The following is a 21,524-nucleotide window of genomic DNA, read 5'->3' as shown; positions in this document are numbered from 1 at the left end:
GGCAGGAGAGTGATTTAAATGACTGACTCGCCCCTCCCAGACCCATTCTTTTGCCTCTTCAGAAAGACTAGCAGTTTAACCCTTTGTGCCCACTGAAAGCAGGCAAACGCATGATGCTTTAGGCCAACTCTGTGACCAACAGAACAATTTGTTCTGAGCAAGGAGTTTCCAAGTAGCGGAGAGACCTGTTTGGTATTAAGCCATGGAGGAAACAGCTGGAATAGAACAGATGTGCATTTTAGAAAATTCTGCACCCCAGCTGCCACTGCCCGTCCTCAACAAATCCCATCAAACCCTGGGCCCAAGGACACACCTGAAGAAAAAGTGTGGAGACTTAGCCTTTGGTTTAAAAGAAACACAGAGACTATGTTTAGTGACCCAAAGCAACACAATGGATAGAAAAGAACGTCAGTCAGGACTGAGAATGAGTCCCAGGCTGACAAATAGCTGCCACTGACTCAGCAGCCCCAGTACAAGGCTCATCACTGAGCACCGGTCTCAGAGGTCACACGACACCAGTGGTTTGTTAGACAAGGCGACCACGGATAGATCAGCTTGAGTTCGTGCTACCTGGCCTCACCCATTCAGCCTTTTCCAGAGAGCAAAAGAAAGGTGATATCTAAACGAGACCTGTGACACACAAAGCATATTCTAACCTACTGCCTGGCCCCCGCGCTGTCTGTACAGAAGACTGCACTTCCCTAGCTGTGGGAAGGACGGCGAAGTGGGGGCCGGAAGGCGGTTCCAGGCCACGTGGTGGGGATCAAAACAAGTCTGGCATTTTAAACTGCGCCTTTTAAAATCTGATATCTGACACTTTAAAATCATGTTTTGAAAAAAAGAAAACTTCCGAGATAGACCATTAAAATGAAGACAATTACAGAAAAGGCATTTTGAAAGACAGCAGATCCAAGGCTGAAGTCTTATGTTAAACACACAAAACTGAGCAATTTTCCATTGCTTTGGAGTCAATTTTAACCTTTTTAGGTTTTTCATAAGTGACTTAAGGAAGGAGTTCTGCCTATATTTTGGAAGTGTACATTTATTACTAGCTTAAAGAAGCTTTATTGCTAAAAGTAGCTTTCATTTAAAAACAACAAAAACCTCTCACGGGTCATGTTCTCATGTAATAATTAAAAGCTGCATTCAAAAAGGACCTTCACATTTAATGTGAAATTCTCTAACAGATTGCCACTACATAAATATACATGGTATAGCCAGGACAAGGAAGGAAGGAAGGAAGAAAAGGAGGGTGGGGTGAGGAAGGCTAGCCTAAATCTACTAATATTAACTTTAAAAGATAAAACTAGGAGACAAGTTATTTCAGTGACCAAACAAGAATGCACCCATAAATCAGATGTTTATGTTCTTATTAGTGAAACAGTAACATGCAAAAAGCATTGATATAAGAAAACGGAAACTGAACCAATAAATACTTTTACAGATTCCTGCTTGAAACCAAAATCCTTGAAACAAGACAATAAACTCATTTATTCTGGTACCTTGAGTCTTAAAACCTCTGTCACATACTTAAAAGTTCGTCTAGAAGAGGATTTGGGTGTGTCACAGTCTTTTGGAAAAACCCAAGAGCCATCTCCTACTCCCAGTCCCCCACCCCCACCCCGCCACGCCTGCTGACTCTGGGAGACGTGAAGCGCTGCCCTTTGGCCAGAGTCCTGAATCCCAGTCAAGGTTAAAGCCAGAGTTTGAGCGGGTGACTTACTATATGGCTGCGAAATGAGGTGAGGGGGCTGGACAGGAACCACCTGTGTGGCTGGGCCCAAGGACGCAGGCTCATCGGCAGCCGTGCCCGACTGCTGGAAAGCCAAATCAATCTCTTCATCCGTCAGCCCTGGGGAAGAAGAGGACATAATTGCAGGTGAGTACCTTTTGCCACTGTCCATGGCTGCAACGAAATCATTTGAGAAAAGACCTTAGAGTCACAGGATGCCTAGCATCCTAGTAAGTTGCTTCCCCGATTTCGGATTCTCTGGAACCTCACTCAGCTGCAATTTAACCTTAAGCGACAGAATATTAGCCTCAACACTGCTTCCAAATGTGGCTCATTCAATTTCCTTAATTTATCCTTGAGTTTATTGCTGCTTTTGAAGTCTCTCAGTACTGCAATTCTCCATTCTTCCCCGAAAACAGATACCATCAAACTGCAAATGTGGCTCATTTTAATCCGTAATGGTGTTAAAAAAAAAAAAAAAAGAGGGGAAAAAACTAACAATAATGCATGAAAACAGACAGGGAAACAAAAAACTAATTATTGGGTGAGACGACTAATTAGTCTAGATCGTTTCTGAAGACGGGAATAATTTGCTTTATTTTATGACAAATGCAGAAATAAAAAGAAAAATCAGGACTGACTGTGATTAGTATGAATGGGATATAGAATGTAAAGAAGAAAATAAAACAAGAAAACAGATCAAAACAAGGCCAGGCCCAAACTTTCAGATGATTATTACTCTAGACTATCACAGGCTGCCTATATCGCCTTTGGCTAGTTTTTCTTTTTCCTTTTTTTAAAAAAATCCTCCCAACACTCTAAACCACAGTGCACTTGGGACATCGGGAAATTGCAGGGCGCCATCTGCAGTGGCTATGACATGTGGAGAGGCTTTGCCCAAGGAGGAATAAAAGGCAAGTGAAAAACCCAGGAAGACATTTCCAGTGGGCGCACAGCTGGAATATTTCAACAGGTCGGAGGCAGACCAGGGACGCCGGCTCTGGGGGAAGAGGACGAGGGCACTGACCAATCCAAAGCATCTGCACGAGGAGTGGCGCACAGGTGTGAGAGAGACTTCCCCACAGGGCAGCTCTGTGTCGCAGGGGAAGCAGCCGTGTGCACGGAAATGCTCCAAGTGCTGCGACTGGGAGAAGCAGGTGGGAGGTCACTGCTAGTCTTTGCAAAAGAGCACTCTGGCTGGCCCGAGCTGTTCTGGGAATCCCGACATTCAGTCCAGCCACAACACAGAACTTTTAAACTAGAGCCGAGAGCTCGTCCACATCGGGCCGGCAGCTCTCCATCGGAGGTCCGCAGCATGGTCTATCTGTCCCTGGGGGAGGTGAAGTACAAGGAGGCTCTGAGGGTCAACATCTCCCGAAGCATGGTGCCTCGAGCTCTGTGCCAAGGGGCTAGCCGGCAGAGCCCATTAATGCTCTAAGCACAGCGCTGCCCCACACTACGCTGGCATGTGAGTTGGCTGCAGCCGCCCCTCAAACTCTTCATGCCCCACCACAAGTGGTCAAGGGAGAATTCCTGAACTATTCTAAATGGCCCTGGACCCTCTCTTCTCTCTGCACCGAGCACTTGAGGTCCCTCCCCACTTAACACCGCATCCCTTTCCCTCTTTGCCCTCAGCACATGACAGAGCCCGCCAGTGGTGGGCAAGGCCACACCTCCGTGGAGTCTCAGTGCTGCTGGGTCGCCCGAGCAAGCGCACCATCCTCTCAACAGACTGACGGGGCAGAGGAGAGGCTGGCAGGGGGCAAAGAGGATCATTTACTGGCGCTTGGCACCTTCAAATACAAGAGCTGAATTTGAATACGTGGGGCTAGCCAGGGGATGTTCCTCCTCCCTAAGCCCCCAGCTTGCTGCAAAAGGACCGCTTTACTGTGATGTCACCTCCCAAGGACAGGGGCAGGAGAGACAGACGAGCCGGGCAAACACAGAGAACACACTTCACTGAGCGAGCGCCTCCCAGGCTCCAGCCCGGGTACTGACTGCCAGTCACTCCTCGGTAGAAAGGGGAACCCCTTTCAGAGTTCTAGTAGGAAAGACACGGTTTTAACCAGTCATAATCAGCCATGAAAGAAGACAGTGGCACATGCGGCATCAGCACGAGCTACTGGTCACTGGTACACAATGGGACTTCATAAAGCTGGTGGTTCGTGTGCCTTGTCAGCCACTGGCTGCAAATGAGGATAATTTTCCCAAAAGGAGCATTCGGTTGCATTCTCATTTTCCCTTTTGGCTCTTTCAAATATAAACAAGTACCATAATGTTTAACGCTGGGGAAATATACAGCAAGTTACAGGCTGTGCTGCAGCCCTGAGAGCTGGAGCTGGTTAAAGGGACAGGACTCCCTGACCACTGTCCTGCCCTCTGGTCCTGAGCTTTTACGAAGCCTATTTTCCTAATAAAACATATCCCTTGCATTATTGCAGCCAAGCCCACTAGTGAAGCCCCGGTTTAAAGGGCATTAGCACTTCCTTCCAAGCTCTTGTTTTATACAGACCTTATCATTTGATGCTCTAAATTTACATTGGCTGGAATTCTGATATCCCTAGTTCTCTGGAGAGTCAGAATTTTGATTTAGTTACAGAAAATGAATCACTTTTCTTCTTTTTTAAAAAAATAAGCATTTTAACGATCTCACTGAATAAGATAATTTCAGAGCTGGGCCATTATCCTAGCCATTGCCCTTATTTAACAGATTAAAAAACAAAAAAACAAAACACTGAGGGCTAAGAAGGGTGAAAACTATGTCTCAAATCATACTAGTAAAAGCCTGGTGATGCCAGATGAAACCCCAGCCCGGTGACTTCCCACTACAGCGCAGAGTTACAACACATCAAAATGATGCCTAAAGTCTTCAATCTTGTTAAAGAAAATATGAGGACTAATTTGTCTTCCCCCAGCCCCGCCCCCATCGGCACCCCATCCATAGGAAGAACCAGTGAATGCTGTTTTGGGGCTATCCCAAAACAACACAGGAACCTAACACCTGGGTCCTATTTGCAAATGACACCTGGACAACTTTTTGAACACTACCAGAGTGACAAGATAGAGCGACCTCATCTCCTTCTAATATTCTAGTCAAATAAAGCCAAAGGCCTCTCACAGACTGGTGCCTACGCTTCCCTTAGTGGCCTTTTCCTCTGGAGTGTCCCCAGCTTTGGGAAGACTGACTCTGCAAGACTCAAGTGATTCATCTGGGACTCACAGAGCCTGAGGTGGGGAGGAGTGTCATTCCTTTCAGGTATCTACCACTCACCAGCTCCTGGCGCTGAAAGGACCCTGCCTTTAGGGATGGGGTACTGCCTTAGGGCCCACACATAAGACAGCCAGGTTCTCACCCACCCCCACTGAGATAAACAGTGGAGAACTTCGATTGAGACCTTGCAGAATCCAAAAGGTTAAAAGGAATAATAAAGGAAACTGCCGATTGTAAGTGAATTATATTTGGCTCTGAAAGCTGAGGCACAGGCTGTCTTGTAAAAGGCAGCTCTTTTCGTTGTTTACCATCACCCTGACTAATGCAGACCTTTTTTTTGTTTTTGTTTTAAATAATCTCATGCAAATTAGACACACATACTTCCTTCCAGTTGATTGCTAGCTGCAATCTAACCGCAGAGGGACTGAGCAAGGGCTGAGCAGAGGAGAGACAGGAGGAAAGGGTGTCACTGTCCTGTGGCAGGCAAACCTCCTCCCCTCCCATCCCTGACTCACATGTCCTTTAGCTGCTGCCTTTGGAAGAATGAGCCAATTTTAATAAAGCCTAAAATTTTCTTTTAGCACTAGCACTTTGCATTTAGATGTTCTCTCAGTAACTTCACCTCTGCTACTTGGTGATTCCAGGAGCTACCAGCCCCTCCCCCAGCCTGTGACACTGACAATTAAACTATGTTATTGATAGAGAGCAAAACTAAGGAAGTCCTGCTCGGTTATTCCATCCACTCACTAGCTTTACTCAAGAGGAGGAGAAACGGAAGAGGGGACTTGTCTGAGGTGAGCAGATGGAGCAGGACGCCTGCCTCTATCATTTCACCTTTAAGACCACAGCTGCCTGATCTGCAAAGCTGCGCTCAATTCAAAGCGAGCCGTGCAGACGAAGACCCGGAGCCAGGACAGACTGCTAGTTCCCTCGGTTCTCTGGAATCTACTTCTCCAAACAGTCCCCTTTCCCAGGAGACTGCCCCTGTGTAGATGCTGGGCCAAGGACTTCTCTTCCATCACTTTCTCCAGGGTGGGATTCTTTTAAAAGAACAGAAACAAGAGAGCTACATTCTATTGATTAATAAAGCCCCGTGTTACTGCTGCAGCAGCTGAAGTCAACGGCCTCCGGGCTGCCACACCTGCTTATTTTTATCCTTCAGAAGATAAACAAAATTGTTTAAAGATTCCTATTAAAATGCAAACAGAACCAAACCAGTTGACTGTGTAAGCTGCAGCCAACTGGCTCACAGTGCCACTGGGTCCTGTCCCACCACTCAGCTCAGACAAACCGGGCACCGGGGAGGGCTGACTTTTTTCTGTGGGACTGGCGGTTCAAGAGCTTCTCAGAATAAGGAGCCTCAACTCTCTCCCCAGTGACCGCTGGGCACTGCCCCAGGGCCTGGCTCCATGCAGGGGGAGAAGAAAGAGAGATGACAGCAGACAGCAGTGTTCTCTGTATCCCTCAGGTCAAACAACCACCAGGACAGCAGGGTTAGGAATAGTTTGGATATAAGCAAGGTGATGAACGCCTGACAGCACCTTCCGGCCCAGTCCGAGTATTATAATAAAAATGTGGAGTCTGATGGGGACTAGGGAACAGGGCCAGAGGGCCAGTGGCAACGGGCAGCAGCTATGGGCTGGCCACTCGGCCGTCTTCCTCCCCCGCCCCGTCGCAGTCCCTCTATTTACAGGACTTGGGAGATTCATCTGGGACGCAGGGAGACTGAGCACGGGTCACCTCTCTCGGAACACAGCTAGTTATCTACCCAGGCACTCTGGGAGGAGATGAGGCAGAGAAGACAGCTGGCTAAAAATACTCCCCAAATTAAAAGAAAAATCAACTCTCTCAGAAAAGGTTAGGGGAGGAGAAAGGGAAAAAGTATTTTTATTTTATTTTATTAACATTTTGTTGGAACAGTGGAGTACAATAAGGACTCTCAGAGCCTCTAAAAGTCGTTGGATGACCTGTAGACCCCTATTTCCCAGTGCCTTGTATAAAATTGAATTTTTTAAACATAAATTACACGTAATGACGACACTGTAAAAACTAACAGTAATGGAAAGCTGTGCTGTATTTCATTAGCCTGTATTATTCCGTGCCACCTGATCCAGCCGGGCCTTGTTTATGAGTTAGTGTGTTAGCAGATGCCGATGGAAGCATTTGCTTCGACCTTGCTCTTCTCATTGGGGCATGAAATTACGACGGCAGCACCTTGATATTACAGCCATAAATACAGTAAACTGCAAATTTAAGCCAACGGCTCCTATTGTCTCTGAACATAAAGCTGATCGGTATTTATTTAAAAGGAGAACAAAAAAAATATTATATATCACCTTGTTTATGAGGCCTCCCCCACCCACTTTCTTATCCCCTCCCCCCAGCCCCCCAACCTAATTCACTTGGTTAAAATATTAAGCAAATAAGCCAAATGCTTTCTTCTCTGCTGACTGACTATTCCCAAGCAGCAAAAACAGTTTTTGAGAAAACTAGTTCCAAATATCATCGCCCTGAATGGGTTTTTATAAAAATTGATCTGATGGTGGGGCCCGGTTCCCACCATCTTGATGTTGATACGTAAATTCAAGAACAAGACTTGACACTCTCCCCTCTCCTTAAATAAGGAAGCTCAAACAACAGGAGAAAAAGTTGCTGATGATGCCCTGAAACAGAATGTCCTCTCAGTATCCTTCTAAAAATCGTTAGACAGAAATGCTATTTCAAAAAGCAGCGGGGACTTCCCTGGTGGCACAGTGGTTAAGAGTCCGCCTGCCAATGCAGGGGACACGGGTTCGAGCCCTGGTCTGGGAAGATCCCGCATGCCGCGGAGCAACTAAGCCCATCCTCACAACTGCTGAAGCCCATGCTCCGCAACAAGAGAAGCCACCGCAATGAGAAGTCTGCACACGGCAACGAAGCGTAGACCCCCGCTGGCCGCAACTAGAGAGAGCCCGCGTGCAGCAACGAAGACCCAACGCAGCCAATAAATAAATAATTTTAAAAAGGCAGCAAAACACTGCCTCCTGCCACCTAAGGAAAGAAAGATATCTAATCAAGAATATAATTCTCATCTCAACACAGAGAGCCGGGAACCTCTCATTAAAACTTGCACCAATCCCTCCTTATCCCAGGGGACCATAAAGACACTATATCCTTTAAATACATTAAATGTGCAAGAAAAATAAACACAAAGACAAAAGGACACTGGATATCACCCAGCCACGTGGAGTATAAATCACCGAGTAAAAAGCCAGCGCAAAATGTACTGCACTGCTAGCTCAGAGACTGAGCAACCAGCCAGGCTTGGTCCACCATCAGTCTAAAAGAGAAGGCAGCTCTGCTTTCCTAATGTCAGTGGGAGAGGATCTCTGTGCCGCTCAGAGAGGCAGAAGAGAGATGTAAACTCTCAGCCAAGTCCAAGTTCGCAGGTTTCAAAGGGTTAGTGGTGAAAATGGCAGAATATGAGCAGGCAAGCTCCGCAGCCACTACCAGTGAAGCGTGCAGAAGGACGATTTTAGCAGAGAACTAAATGCAAGTTCTAGGGAGCAGTTTTATTCCAAATCAGACAGGATGGGGTCACAGAAGCCAGGGCCCAGTACTATCAATGACATGGCCAAATCAACCAAGATCAAAAGTTTTTGCACATTTACTTCCAATACGTTACTCTACAAGGTAGACGGACTCCCTTGGAGCCCTAAATTATTTCAGCCACACTCATTCAGCTTAGCTCCTTCCGCATAAGGAGGAAACTTCCCTATAAAATTTATTGAGCTTCTCTGGGGAGTAGTATAACTGGTGAACAAGACAGAAGTGAGCTGCCCCTCTGTGTAACACAAATTGAGATCTCTCATGTGAAAGACTGGGAGGGTTTCCAATCAGCATCTGTGATGTCTATTTTTACATCTATAGTCTAAAGGTCTTTTTTTTTTTTTTCTTTTAATCCCTCTCTGCTAAATTAAAAACAAAAACAAAGAGGAGTTGCTCCTCATATTTGATCATCAATTCCAAGGCACGACAAACATTGCTGCCGGCTGTCCCGGACAGCAGCGTCTAACCCTACAGGGTCCTTGGCAACAGGCGGGGAAGTCAGCCCTTCCCACAGTGCAGTGAACAAGCCCTAGGGAAAGGAACGTGTCTTAAAGACTGAGGAGTAGGATAATCAGGAATCACTGCTACTTGAATGCCAAAGGCCAGGAAAGCCAAACGTATGGTTGTACATATGTGGGAAAGCCAAGTAAATATATACCTTTAACTATACTTGAAACTTGCTCCTTTTAGAAGAGGCAGTGAAGTTTTTTTAAAGAAAAAGAAAAATTCACCTTTGACAACCAAAGTAATTCAGATCTGAAAGAAAAGTTGAAGCTCATCTAGTCTATCTCCTGTTCTTTTTGTTTTCCTTTCCTTCTGTTTTACAGATCAAGATAAGAGAACATGGAGAGGGGCAGTGACTTTACTCACAGCCATGGTGAGCCCAGGGGCAGAACCAGACTCCCAACACAGCGCTCTTTTTACTGCTCTGGAGGGATCACGAGAGGGTGGCCTGACACGCCTGCTCCCCACTCTGCTATCTGACACAGCACATTTTAAATAAGCAAACTCTTAGAACCAACAACCTCAAAGACAAGGAAAAACGAAAAGGACATACGGAACATGGGGAAAACTAGGTGAAGGGTACATGGGACCTCTGTGTTAAATAAAAGAATCTATGTATGCACAAACACATCTATGTAGTTGTGTGTACATGCATAAAATAAAGACAGACAAGAAACAGGTAATGCTGGTCCCAGATGGAGAGGAGACTGGTAGCTGGGGACACAGAGTGAAGGCAGACTTTTCACTGTATATTCTTAGGAACTGTGTCCCATGTGAACATATTTCTGATTCAAAAGAATAAATTAATTTTTAAGAACAAAGAAAATAAGTGGAGGGAGAAAAAAAACCTTAATCGTGAACAAAATCACTTAGAATGGTTATCCCCATTTTCTGGAAGAGAAAAACCAAGACAGAAATAGGTGCAGAGATGTACCCAGGAGCTGGGATTAGAATGACATCCGCAGTATCTAATTTCTTGCTTAACCCACTGTGGCTGTACCACCAGCAGCCAAGTACAAGGTGGCTTTTTTTTTTTTTAATTGTGTTTTTAAAAGGCAGGCATCTGTTCTATTTTGACACATCCTGGCTGCCCAAATGTTTCTTTCAGCTCTAAATATTTGCTTCACCAATGGAAATGTTTCCATCACTGCAACAAAACAAACATTTGCTTTGGGATGGTAGGGACAGCCATACGCCGTTTCATATGTTACTTGAAACAGCCTGATTTGGGAAACAACCCTACTGTAGGATGCAAACCTAGGTGGAGATTTTTGTTCTTTAAAGAAAACCCCATCACAAGAGTTCCATGCACCAAGGTACACTCTTTGTCACTTAGCTGAATGCTACAAAAGTCCAATGTTCGTGTGGGGTTTTCTTTTACATCTTGAATCTTAAACATATGATCAGAAGGTTTGTTATTTGGCATTCAACTTACTTCTTGAAGTTTTAAATTACCGTGCAGCTATCAGATTTTTTTTTAAAGTCCTCATATTAATCTGATATGAACACATTAAAACATGTTATGTTCTAATAGGTCAATACATTATTTTGTCACCGCCTATTTGTGTAGCTCCAATGAATCTGGTATTGGTTGCTATTGTCAACATTATTAGTGTAGAGATAAATATTAAGTACTCAACCACATCTATAAATATTTGAGTGCTTATTTTGCTAGGCAATGTGAGAGAGCCAAGACCTCATCTTCCCGACCTGTTAAATGGCAGCTTCCCTCTTCCCCCCCAATTTCTCCCATTGGATGAGTACTTTGTCTATCTTCTAAGTACAATATAACACATGTAATATTATGATATGCAGACATATGATATATAAAACACAGAAATATCTATTGATAAAAATAGCACGTCAACTACAGAAAACATGGAAAATAAAGGAAAGCATAGAGAAAAGTTAAAAATCACTCATATTTCCACTCTCCAACCATAATAATAGCCAAAACTGACTAAGACCAAGTGTCAAAGAGTTTTAGGAGCTTTTCATTTTCTTTTCGCTGTGCCGTGCAGCTTGCAGGAACTTAGTTCTGCGACCAGGGATTGAACCCGGGCCACGACAGTGAAACCATCCTGAGTCCTAACCACGGGATAGGGAATTCCTGAGGAGCTTTTTACATTTTTAACTCTGAATCCCAACACTACCCTTTGCAGGGCCATGGAGATGCACAACTCCAGGCCCCACATCACTGTGTTTGTGGCATCGTGGACCCATGCAGCTCATAACCCAAGTGGCCACAAGTGGCAACAGTGCTTTATTCTCCCCACCTCGCAGATGGGGAAGCGAGGCGCAAGGACAGTAAAGCCACTCCCCGAAGGTCCTGGTGCCGCGGGCAGGGAGCAGGCTTCAGAGCCCAAGTTCTTCCTCACAACTCCACACAACTCAAGAGGAAACAGTCCAAATCTCTGTTTCAGTTGAAAGGAACACTGATATCCCTGACCTCTAGCATATCACTCACATGTATTGGTCAAGTTATTAAGACTGAATTTTTTTCAAATTAAAAATGATTTTTGAATGAGAATACCCAAAGCTGGCGAGGGTGCTGTGGAAGAGCAAACTGAGCAGTTTCTAGAAGACAATTCGGCACTCGATCTCAAGAGTATTTAAAAATGTTCAGACCCTTTGACGATTTTACTCCTAAGAAATAATAACATAACGTAGTGTAAGACTAATATACGAAGATGGCTTGTCACCATATTTTGAATAACAGCAAAAAATTTGAACAACGTAAATGTCCAAAGAGAAATGATTAGACAAATTATGACATATTTCAGTAATGTAATATTATTCAAATGCTCACAGTCATATGGACAATTTTTGATGGCATGGGAAAATGCTTTTGATACATTAAGACATAAAAAAGCAGGTGTTGTTATATTCCTAGCATGATCTCAATTATAATACATTTTTTAAAAAGCACAAAAGGAAGCAGTTTTGCATCATTTTTAACTTAATCTGAATTCAACTTATACACGTTCAGAAGGAAGGAGTGAAGGAAAAATGACACTATCAGCAGTGGAGAGGGGTCTACACTGTCATTCAACAAGTGCTGTGTCTTCAAGTAAGCATGAGACAGGAGGTCTGAATTTACTGTCCGCTCATCAGCTCATTCCCGCACACCCTGGCAGTCTGAGCACCCTGCTGCAGGGTGTTTTCTCCCCATACATCTTGGCACCCCTATGCAAAGCCAGCCATGTCATCTGGTGTCAAACCAAAGGTCTAGTTCACTGTGAAGGAAAATGTGGCTACACTGGCCTTACTGAAAGGTAATACACCAGTCCCCTGCATCACATCTTTCTAAGGGATTTTGGACATTCTTTTAAAAATTAATATTTAATAGATATATTCCCATAGTACAATTCTGTATTCTAAAATGCAAAACAGCGAAAAGTGAAGTCTCCTTTCCACTCCTGTAACCAGGCCACCTAGTTATATCTTCCAGAGGCCACCACTGCTACTAGTTTCTTATATACCTTCTAAAGGTAGTCCATGAATATGAAAGTGCGTTCATATATTCATATATTTTATATATTATACATGCGTATGTATGTATGTGTATACATATCTATTTCTAATACAAATAATAGCATGGGATAAACACTGCTCTACACCTTGCTATTTTTAATTACTATATCTTAGAGAGCATTCCATACTATTAGTATCTATAGAGCCCTCCCACTCTATTTAACAGCTATAAGGTAAGGTATTCCATCATATGGATGTACCACAACTTAACTTGCCCCTTATTGTACTTTTACTGTTATAAACAAAGCCCCAATACAAGGCCTTGTATGTGCCATTTGTACATGTGCAAGTATGTTCCTGGAAGTAGACTCAGATAGGTGTCGTTTAAATTTTGATAAATATTGACAAACTGCCCTTCTTAGAGGTTATTTCCCCTTACATTCCCACCAGTGTGTGCGTGTCTGTTTCCTACAACTTTGCCTACGTGATCTTATCAAAGTTTTTTATCTTTGTCATTCTGAAAGGTAAAAAGATGGTCTCACTGTAGTTTTATTTTTTTCTCACTGTAGTTTTAAATAAACATTTCTTGGTGTTCTATAAACATACAGAAAAGCATGCAAACATTAAGTGTACAGCTTAATGAATTTTCACACAGTGAAACATCCATGTAACTACCACTCAGATCAAAACTAGAACACCTTCAGGTGCATTCCTCTTGTTCCCTCCCAGTGGCCACTTAACTTCTAATACCACAGGTCAAGTTCACTTATTTTGGAACTTTACATAAATAGAATAACACAGGAAGCAGTCTTTTACAAAGGGCTTCTTTCACTCAACATTATGCTTGAGAGATTCATCCATGCTGTTGCACACAACCATGGTTCTTTCACTCTAACTACTGTGTAGTATTCTTATATAGGATAAGAATGAACCACAATTTATCTGTTTCTAGTTTTGAACAATCTATATAATTAGTGCTGCCATCAAGATCCTTATACATATATTTTAGAGGGGAACTGCTGGACCATATGGGGTATGCATACTTTAACAGATACTGCCAACAGTTCCAAAGTGGTTACACCAACTCACACTTAGACCAAGAGTACATCCAACACCAAAGCTCCCAGTTTTTTCAATTTTAGCCATTCTGGTGGGTGTAAAGTGTTATCTCATTCTGATTTTAATTTGCATTTCTCTGTTGACTAATGAGGTTGAACATCTTTTTTTCTTATATTTACTGTCTTTATTGGGTACAGTGTCATATATATATATATATATATGTATAATATTCATATACAACTATATAAATATGGTATATTTACCTATATATAATATGGAAAGTTTGTTAACTGTATTGTTAGAATCTTGATTGTTTCGTCTGTTTGTACTACCAATTATTGAGGATGATGTTTTAAAACTTTCCATTATGATAGATTTGTCTAGTTCTCCATTCAGTCTGTCCATTTTTGCTTTGGGTATATTGAAACTACGTTACTAGGGACATACATACATAGAAACGTTAAATCTTCCTGGTGGTTGACCATTCTGAAATTTCTTTATTTCTCACTCCACGTTTAAGTCTATCTTGTCTGATATTAGTACCAGGTTACTTTTGGTTAATGTTTGCATGGTATCTTTCCCCATCATTTTACTTTTTTAATCCTTTGTTTTTTCATTAAAGGTGTGTTTGATGAATGGAGCTTAGTTGTTTGGGTTTTTTTTTTTAATTCAATCTTGACAAACTCTGCTTTTAATGGAATATTTAGTCTATTTACATTTAATGTAAATATTAAAATTTTAAAGTTTATATCTTTCATCTTACAATTCATTTTCCTTTTGACCCATTTAATGTCCTCTTTTCGTTCTTCTTGCCAACCTTTTAAAATTCAGTTTTTCCCTCTACTAGCTTGTAGTCGAGGTGGGTTTTGATGGATTTCTCCACCGTCAAGTTACTACCTTCCCTTCTGTAGTTGTTAGATAGCTTGGAGGCGGGAGATACTTGGCTATTTCTCTTCGAACTTTCACCCTCTAATTTTAGCACGTCAGTAGATGATCTTGTCTGCAGTGATAATTACTGTGGTATTTGATGGGGGACCCTCAATTTTTTTTTTTTTTTTTTGGTAACGAAATAAATCACTAAGTATATTTAATGTCAATAGCCACACACATTTAACATCTACTGGTACTTATTTTCACTACCTGTTAGATGTGTATATCCTCCCAAGATGTACATGGACTATTTCAGCAAGTCTACATTGCTACAATATGCTGTGGTAAGTTACCTGGATATGAGAAATGGGGTTTCAGCGAAGCTATAAATAGAAGAATAACAGACTCTGTGAATATCAAGACATTCTACTGTGGCTCACTATAATAGTTTTCTATCAATCTTCAATGAGACAATAGTATAAAGCACTTTGTAAATTTTCAAGTGATTTAATATGTAAACTACAATTTGGTTATAGAATATAATTCAAAGTATACATGATTTTTCAAATTTAAAATATTGTTGTTACTTTGCCACATGGCTCAATGTGTTATGAATGAAAAGAACATTTTTCATCTGATAGGGACCCTCAATTTTTAAAAGTAAAAGGGGTCCTGAGACTAAGATGTGTAAGAAGCAGTGCCCTAGATATCACCGTACATCCTGGACTTACTGAAGTTCCATATAAATGAGAAATTTACCACTTCACCAACAATTCTAATACTCAGAACACTTTCACTCCCTCCTACCACCTTTTGTGCTATTGCTATACATTTCAATCATACATGTATTTTAAACATTATTTTACACAGCCCATATTCATTTCATTTTGCCCTTTCACCAGCCTATATTAATTTCTCTTTGCCCTTCCTATATTTGTGTCCTCATGTAGGATCATTTTCTTTCTGACTGAAAATTCCATTAGTATTTCTTTCAGTGCAGGTGTGCTGGCAATGAATTCTCAGTTTTGTTTATCTAGAAATGTATCCTTCACTTTTGAAAAGTGTTCTACTGTGAAATAATTTCAGACTTAGAGAAAAAGTGCAAGAATAGTAGAAAGAACTCTCATATCTTTCACCCAGATTCTTCAAATCTTAAATTTATCACTTTGTACTATAATTCTCTATAAATCTGTCTATATAATTATTTTCCCTGAACTGTCTGAGACTAAGTTACAGACATGATGCCCCCTCTCCCCTAAATATTTCAGTATTCCTTTCCTGATTTGGGGGGGGGGGGAGTACATGCTCGTACATGATCACAGTATAATTATCAAAATCAGGGAGTTAATATTGTCAAATTTATACCTGTAACTCAGACCTCTCCTCATACTAATGCATGTGTCCACCTGATACCTCCACCTGGATGTCTAGTAGCGATCTCAAGGTTAGTATGTCTAACACTGAGCTCCTAATCTTGCTCCACTAAACTGCACCATTCCTAGTTAATGGTAACTCCATCCTTCTAGTCACAACACCAAAAACCTTGGAGTTATCCTTAACCTCTGCTTCTCTTTCAGGCTCCGGATCTAACAAATCAGGATATTCCGTTGATTTACTTCCAAATAACAACCAGGGATCTGAGGACTTCTCCCAGCTTCGACCCCGGCTCTACAACTGTCCATTCTTAACACGGGCATCCAGGGTGATCCTGTTAAAGCTTAAATCAGATTATATCACTCTTCTGCTTAAAACCTTCTGATGATTTCTCATTTTACTAAAAGTAAAACTGAAGTTCTCACATGGATCAATACTCACTTCCTGTCAACGCTGTGACCTTACCTCTCACCACGACCCACCCACCTTGTCTACACACAAGCCTCCTTTCTGTTCCTAGAATTTGTCAGACACGCTCCTTCCTTAGGCTTTTGCACAAATGGTTCCCTTTTCCCAGAACTCTTTCTCCCCAGAAATCTGCATGGCTTGCTTCCTCATTTTCCTCAAGTTTTTACTCACGTTTCATTCTAGCAGGGCCTTTCCAGAGCGCTCCATTTAAAACTGCAACCGTCCAAGAACTCGCTATTGCTCTTCCTCCTCTTAGATTCGACTTCCCTTTTGTTGTTGTTTGCTAAATGTTTATTTCTTTCTTTGGCTGTGCCGGGTCTTAGTTGCGGCATGCGGGATCTTTAGCTGTGGCATGTGGGATCTAGCTCCCTGACCAGGGATCAAACCCAGGCCCCCTAAATTGGGAGCGTGGAGTCTTAACCACTGGACCAATAGGGAAGTTCCTCGATTTACCTTTTATTCTACTTATTGCTGTCTCTCTTCTTCCCTGACATTACAATGTAAGCTCAATGCAGACAGGGATTTGAGGTGATTTTATGCACTGCTATATTCCCAGTACCTAGAACAGTGCTCGGGTTCTATTGGTACTTAGCAGATGTTCAATAAAACTATGTAGAAAGAATAAATAAATAGAAACCTGACATCCAAAACACATAAAAGTAATGCTGCTAAGGTTTTGGGAGAGCCAGGTAGAGCATGGAGAAAACCCAGAGTCCCACCTTCTTGATCCCCTCTTTGCCCCTGAAGCATCTCTTTAGAACCTCCAAGGAGCCCCAGAAACCAGCGTACAAACTGTTGCCATATATTCACCCTGTGCTAAGGCACACTTTTGTTCTTCAGCCCATGACATGCTTTGCACTCTCCAGTCTTCTGCCCCTGGGGCTCCACCCACTGCAGTAGCTTTCTCCCAGGGCTTCTCGGAGCTTGTCAGTTGTTCTGGGTTATCTCTTCCACCACCAGAGCTTTCTCTGATCACCCCAGCCAGAAGCATTTTTCTACAGTGATCACTATCTATATAATATTTCTCTGGCTGTCAAACACAGATGGCTTTCTAACCTTTCTTTTGTCTCATACAGTTTTCTAATGTTGCTGAACTTCACTGTCTGCCTTATTCATTGCAGTTTCCCCCGAAGCCTAACACACTGACTGACTTGAAACGGGTACGCACTGAGTATCTGTTCATTGTGTAAGTGTAAATAAAGCATATTTGTTTTTAGCAGACTGCACATTTTTAGTAACTCTAAAGAGGTACTTGTAACAATTGGTGACAACCCTTTCTTTCTTTCTTTTGAAAAAGACTTATTTATAATAAAACTCATTATCACTTTTACCATTAACATTTAACATTATTTCTGAAGTTCTATCCCATGCAATAAGGCAGGACATAAAATTGAAATGTCTAAGAACTAGAAAGAAGGTCACAAAATAATCAACTGTAGACAATATGACTATATATCTAGAAAAATCAATCAAAACCATAAGAAGGTTTAATGAGATGGCTAGATACATATTTTTTAAAATTCAGAGATTGGTTAAAGATGGAGGAGCAGAAGGACATGCTCGCACTCCTTCTTGCGAGAGCACCAGAATCACAACTAAATGCTGAACAATCATCGACAGGAAGACACCGGAACTCACTAAAAAAGATACCCCACATCCGAAGACAAAGATGAAACCACAGTGAGATGGTAGGAGGGGCGCAATCACAATAAAATCAAATCCCATAACTGCTGGGTGGGTGACTCACAAACTGGAGAACACTATACCACAGAAGTCCACCCGCTGGAGTGAAGGTGCTGAGAGCCCCACGTCAGGCTTCCCAACCTGAGGGGTCTGGCAACAGGAGGAGGAACTCCCAGAGAATCAGACTTTGAAGGCTAGCGGGATTTGACTGCAGGACTTCGACAGGACTGGGGGAAAAAGAGACTCCGTTCTTGGAGGGCACACACAAAGTAGCGTGTGCATCAGGACCCAGGGGACAGAGCAGTGACCCCACAGGAGACTGAACCAGACATACCTGCTAGTGTTGGAGGGTCTCCTGCAGAGGCGGGGGGTGGCTGTGTCTCACTGTGAGAACAAGGACGCTGGCAGCAGAAGTTCTGGGAAGTACTCCTTGGCATGAGCCCTCCCAGAGTCCGCCATTAGCCCCACCAGAGAGCCCGGGTAGGCTCCAGTGTTCGGTGGCCTCAGGCCAAACAACCAACAGGGAGGGAACCCAGCCCCACCCATCAGCAGACAAATGGATTAAAGTTTTACTGAGCTCTACACACCAGAGCAACAGCCAGCACTACCCACCACCAGTCCCTCTCATCAGGGAACTTGCACAAACCTCTTAGATAGCCTCATCAACCAGAGGAAAGACAGCAGAAGCAAGAAGAACTACAATCCAGCAGCCTGTGGAACAAAAGCCAAATTCACAGAAAGACAGACAAGATGAAAAGGCAGAGGGCTATGTACCAGATGAAGGAACAAGATAAAACCCAAGGAAAAACAACTGAATGAAGTGGAGATAGGCAACCTTCCAGAAAAAGAATTCAGAATAATGATAGTGAAGATGATCAGGACCTCAGAAAAAGAATGGAGGCAAAGATCGAGAAGATGCAAGAAATGTTTAACAAAGACCTAGAAGAATTAAAGAACAAACTAACAGAAATGACCTATACAATAACTGAAACGAAAACTACACTAGAAGGAATCAATAGCAGAATAACTGAGGCAGAAGAACAGATAAGTGACCTGGAAGACAGAATGGTGGAATTCACTGTGGCAGAACAGAAGAAAGAAGAAGGAACGAAAAGAAATGAAGACAACCTAAGAGACCTTTGGGACAACATTAAACATAACAACATTCGCATTATAGGGGTCCCGGAAGGAGAAGAGAGAGAGAAAGGACCAGAGAATGTATCTGAAGAGACTACAGTGGAAAACTCCCCTAACATGGGAAAGGAAATAGCCACCCAAGTCCAGGGAGCGCAGAGAGTCCCACACAAGATAAACCCAAGGAGAAACATGCCGAGACACACAGTAATCAAAGTGGCAAAAATTAAAGACAAAGAGAAATTATTGAAAGCAGCAAGAGAAAAATGAAAAATAACATACAAGGGAACTCCCATAAGGTTAATAGCTGATTTCTCAGGAGAAACTCTACAAGCCAGAAGGGAGTGGCATAATATACTTAAAGTGATGAAAGGGAAGAACCTACAACCAAGATTACTCTACCCAGCAAGGATCTCATTCAGATTTGATGGAGAAATCAAAAGCTTTACAGACAAGCAAAAGCTAAGAGAATTCAGCAGCACCAAACCAGCTCTAAAACAAATGCTAAAGGATAGGCAGGAAACACAAGAGAAGAAAAGGACCTACAAAAACAAACCCAAAACAATAAAGAAAATGGTAACAGGAGCATACATATCGATAATTACCTTGAACGTAAATGGATTAAATGCTCCAACCAAAAGACACAGGCTTGCTGAATGGATACAAAAACAAGACCCATATATATGCTGTCTACAAGAGACCCACTTTAGACCAAGGGACGCATACAGACTGAAAGTGTGTGGATAGAAAAAGATATTCCATGGAAATCAAAAGAAAGCTGCAGTAGCAATACTCATATCTGATAAAATAGACTTTAAAATAAAGAACGTTACTAGAGACAAGGAAGGACACTACATAATGATCGAGAGATCAATCCAAGAAGAAGATATAACAATTACAAATATATATGCACCCAACATAGGAGCACCTCAATGCATAAGGCAACTGCTAATGGCTATAAAAGAGGAAATCGACAGTAACACAATAATAGTGGGGGACTTTAACACCTCACTTACACCACTGGACAGATCATCCAGACAGAAAATTAATAATGAAACACAAGCTTTCAATGACACAGCAGACCAGATAGATTTAATTGATATTTATAGGACATTCCATCCAAAAACAGCAGATTACACTTTCTTCTCAAGTGTGCACTGAACATTCTCCAGGATAGGTCACATCTTGGGTCACAAATCAAGCCACAGTAAATTTAAGAAAATTGAAATTAAATCAAGCATCTTTTCTAATGACAATGCTATGAGATTAGAAATCAATTACAGGGAAAAAAATGTAAAAAACACAAGCACATGGAGGCTAAACAATACGTTACTAAATAACCAAGAGATCACTGAAGAAATCAAAGAGGAAATCAAAAAATACCTAGAGACAAATGACAATGAAAACACGACGATCCAAAACCTATGGGATGCAGAAAAAGTAGTTCTAACAGGGAAGTTTATAGCAATACACTCCTACCTCAAGAAACAACAAACATCTCAAATTAACAATCTAACCTTACACCTAAAGGAACTAGAGAAAGAAGAACAAACAAAACCCAAAGTTAGTAGAAGGAAAGAAATCATAAAGATCAGAGCAGAAGTAAATAAAATAGAAACAAAGAAAACAATAGCAAAGATCAATAAAACTAAAAGCTGCTTCTTTGAGAAGATAAACAAAATTGATAGACAGATTCATCAAGAAAAAGAGGGAGAGCACTCAAATCAATAAAATTAGAAATGAAAAAGGAGAAGTTACAACAGACACTGCAGAAATACAAAGCATCCTAAGAGACTACTACAATCAACTCTATGCCAATAAAATGGACAACCTGGAGAAATGGACACATTCTTAGAAAGGTATAACCTCCAGGACTGAACCAGGAAGAAAGAGAAAATATGAACAGACCAATCACAAGTAAAGAAACTGAAACTGAGATTAAAAATCTTACAACAAACAAAAGTCCAGGACCAAATGGCTTCACAGGTGAATTCTATCACACATTTAGAGAAAAGTTAACACCTATCCTTCTCAAACTCTTCCAAAAAACTGCAGAGGAAGGAACACTCCCAAACTCATTCTATGAGGCCACCATCACCCTGATACCAAAACCAGACAAAGATACTACAAAAAAAGAAAATTACAGACCAATATCACTGATGAATGTAAATGCAAAAATTCTCAACAAAATACTAGCAAACAGAATCCAACAACACATTAAAAGGATTATATACCATGATCAAGTGGAATTTATCCCAGGGAGGCAAGGATTCTTCAATATATGCAAATCAATCAATGTGATACACCATATTAAGAAACTGAAGAAGAAAAACCATATGATCATCTCAATAGATGCAGAAAAAACTTCTGACAAAATTCAACACCCATTTATGATAAAAACTCTCCAGAAAGTGGGCATAGAGGGAA

The 21,524-nt window shown here is 41.9% G+C and overlaps 1 protein-coding gene across 2 annotated transcripts in view; it reads right to left on the bottom strand.

Annotated features, from left to right (window-relative positions):
* The window catches only part of PEX14 (peroxisomal biogenesis factor 14), a 137,332-nt gene that overhangs the window by 26,055 nt on the left and 89,753 nt on the right, over positions 1-21,524 (bottom strand). For both annotated transcript variants that reach the window (XM_079905439.1, XM_079905440.1), the window contains one exon: positions 1,724-1,852. In XM_079905439.1, the coding sequence (XP_079761565.1) occupies positions 1,724-1,852 (129 nt within the window). The remainder of the gene's footprint in view (positions 1-1,723; positions 1,853-21,524) is intronic.

This window comes from Stenella coeruleoalba, assembly GCF_951394435.1.
Source record: "Stenella coeruleoalba genome assembly, chromosome: 1".
In the NCBI taxonomy this organism is placed as follows: Eukaryota; Metazoa; Chordata; class Mammalia; order Artiodactyla; family Delphinidae; genus Stenella; species Stenella coeruleoalba.
Note: the sequence above shows the minus strand (reverse complement) of the source record. Positions and strands in the feature narration are given on the sequence as shown.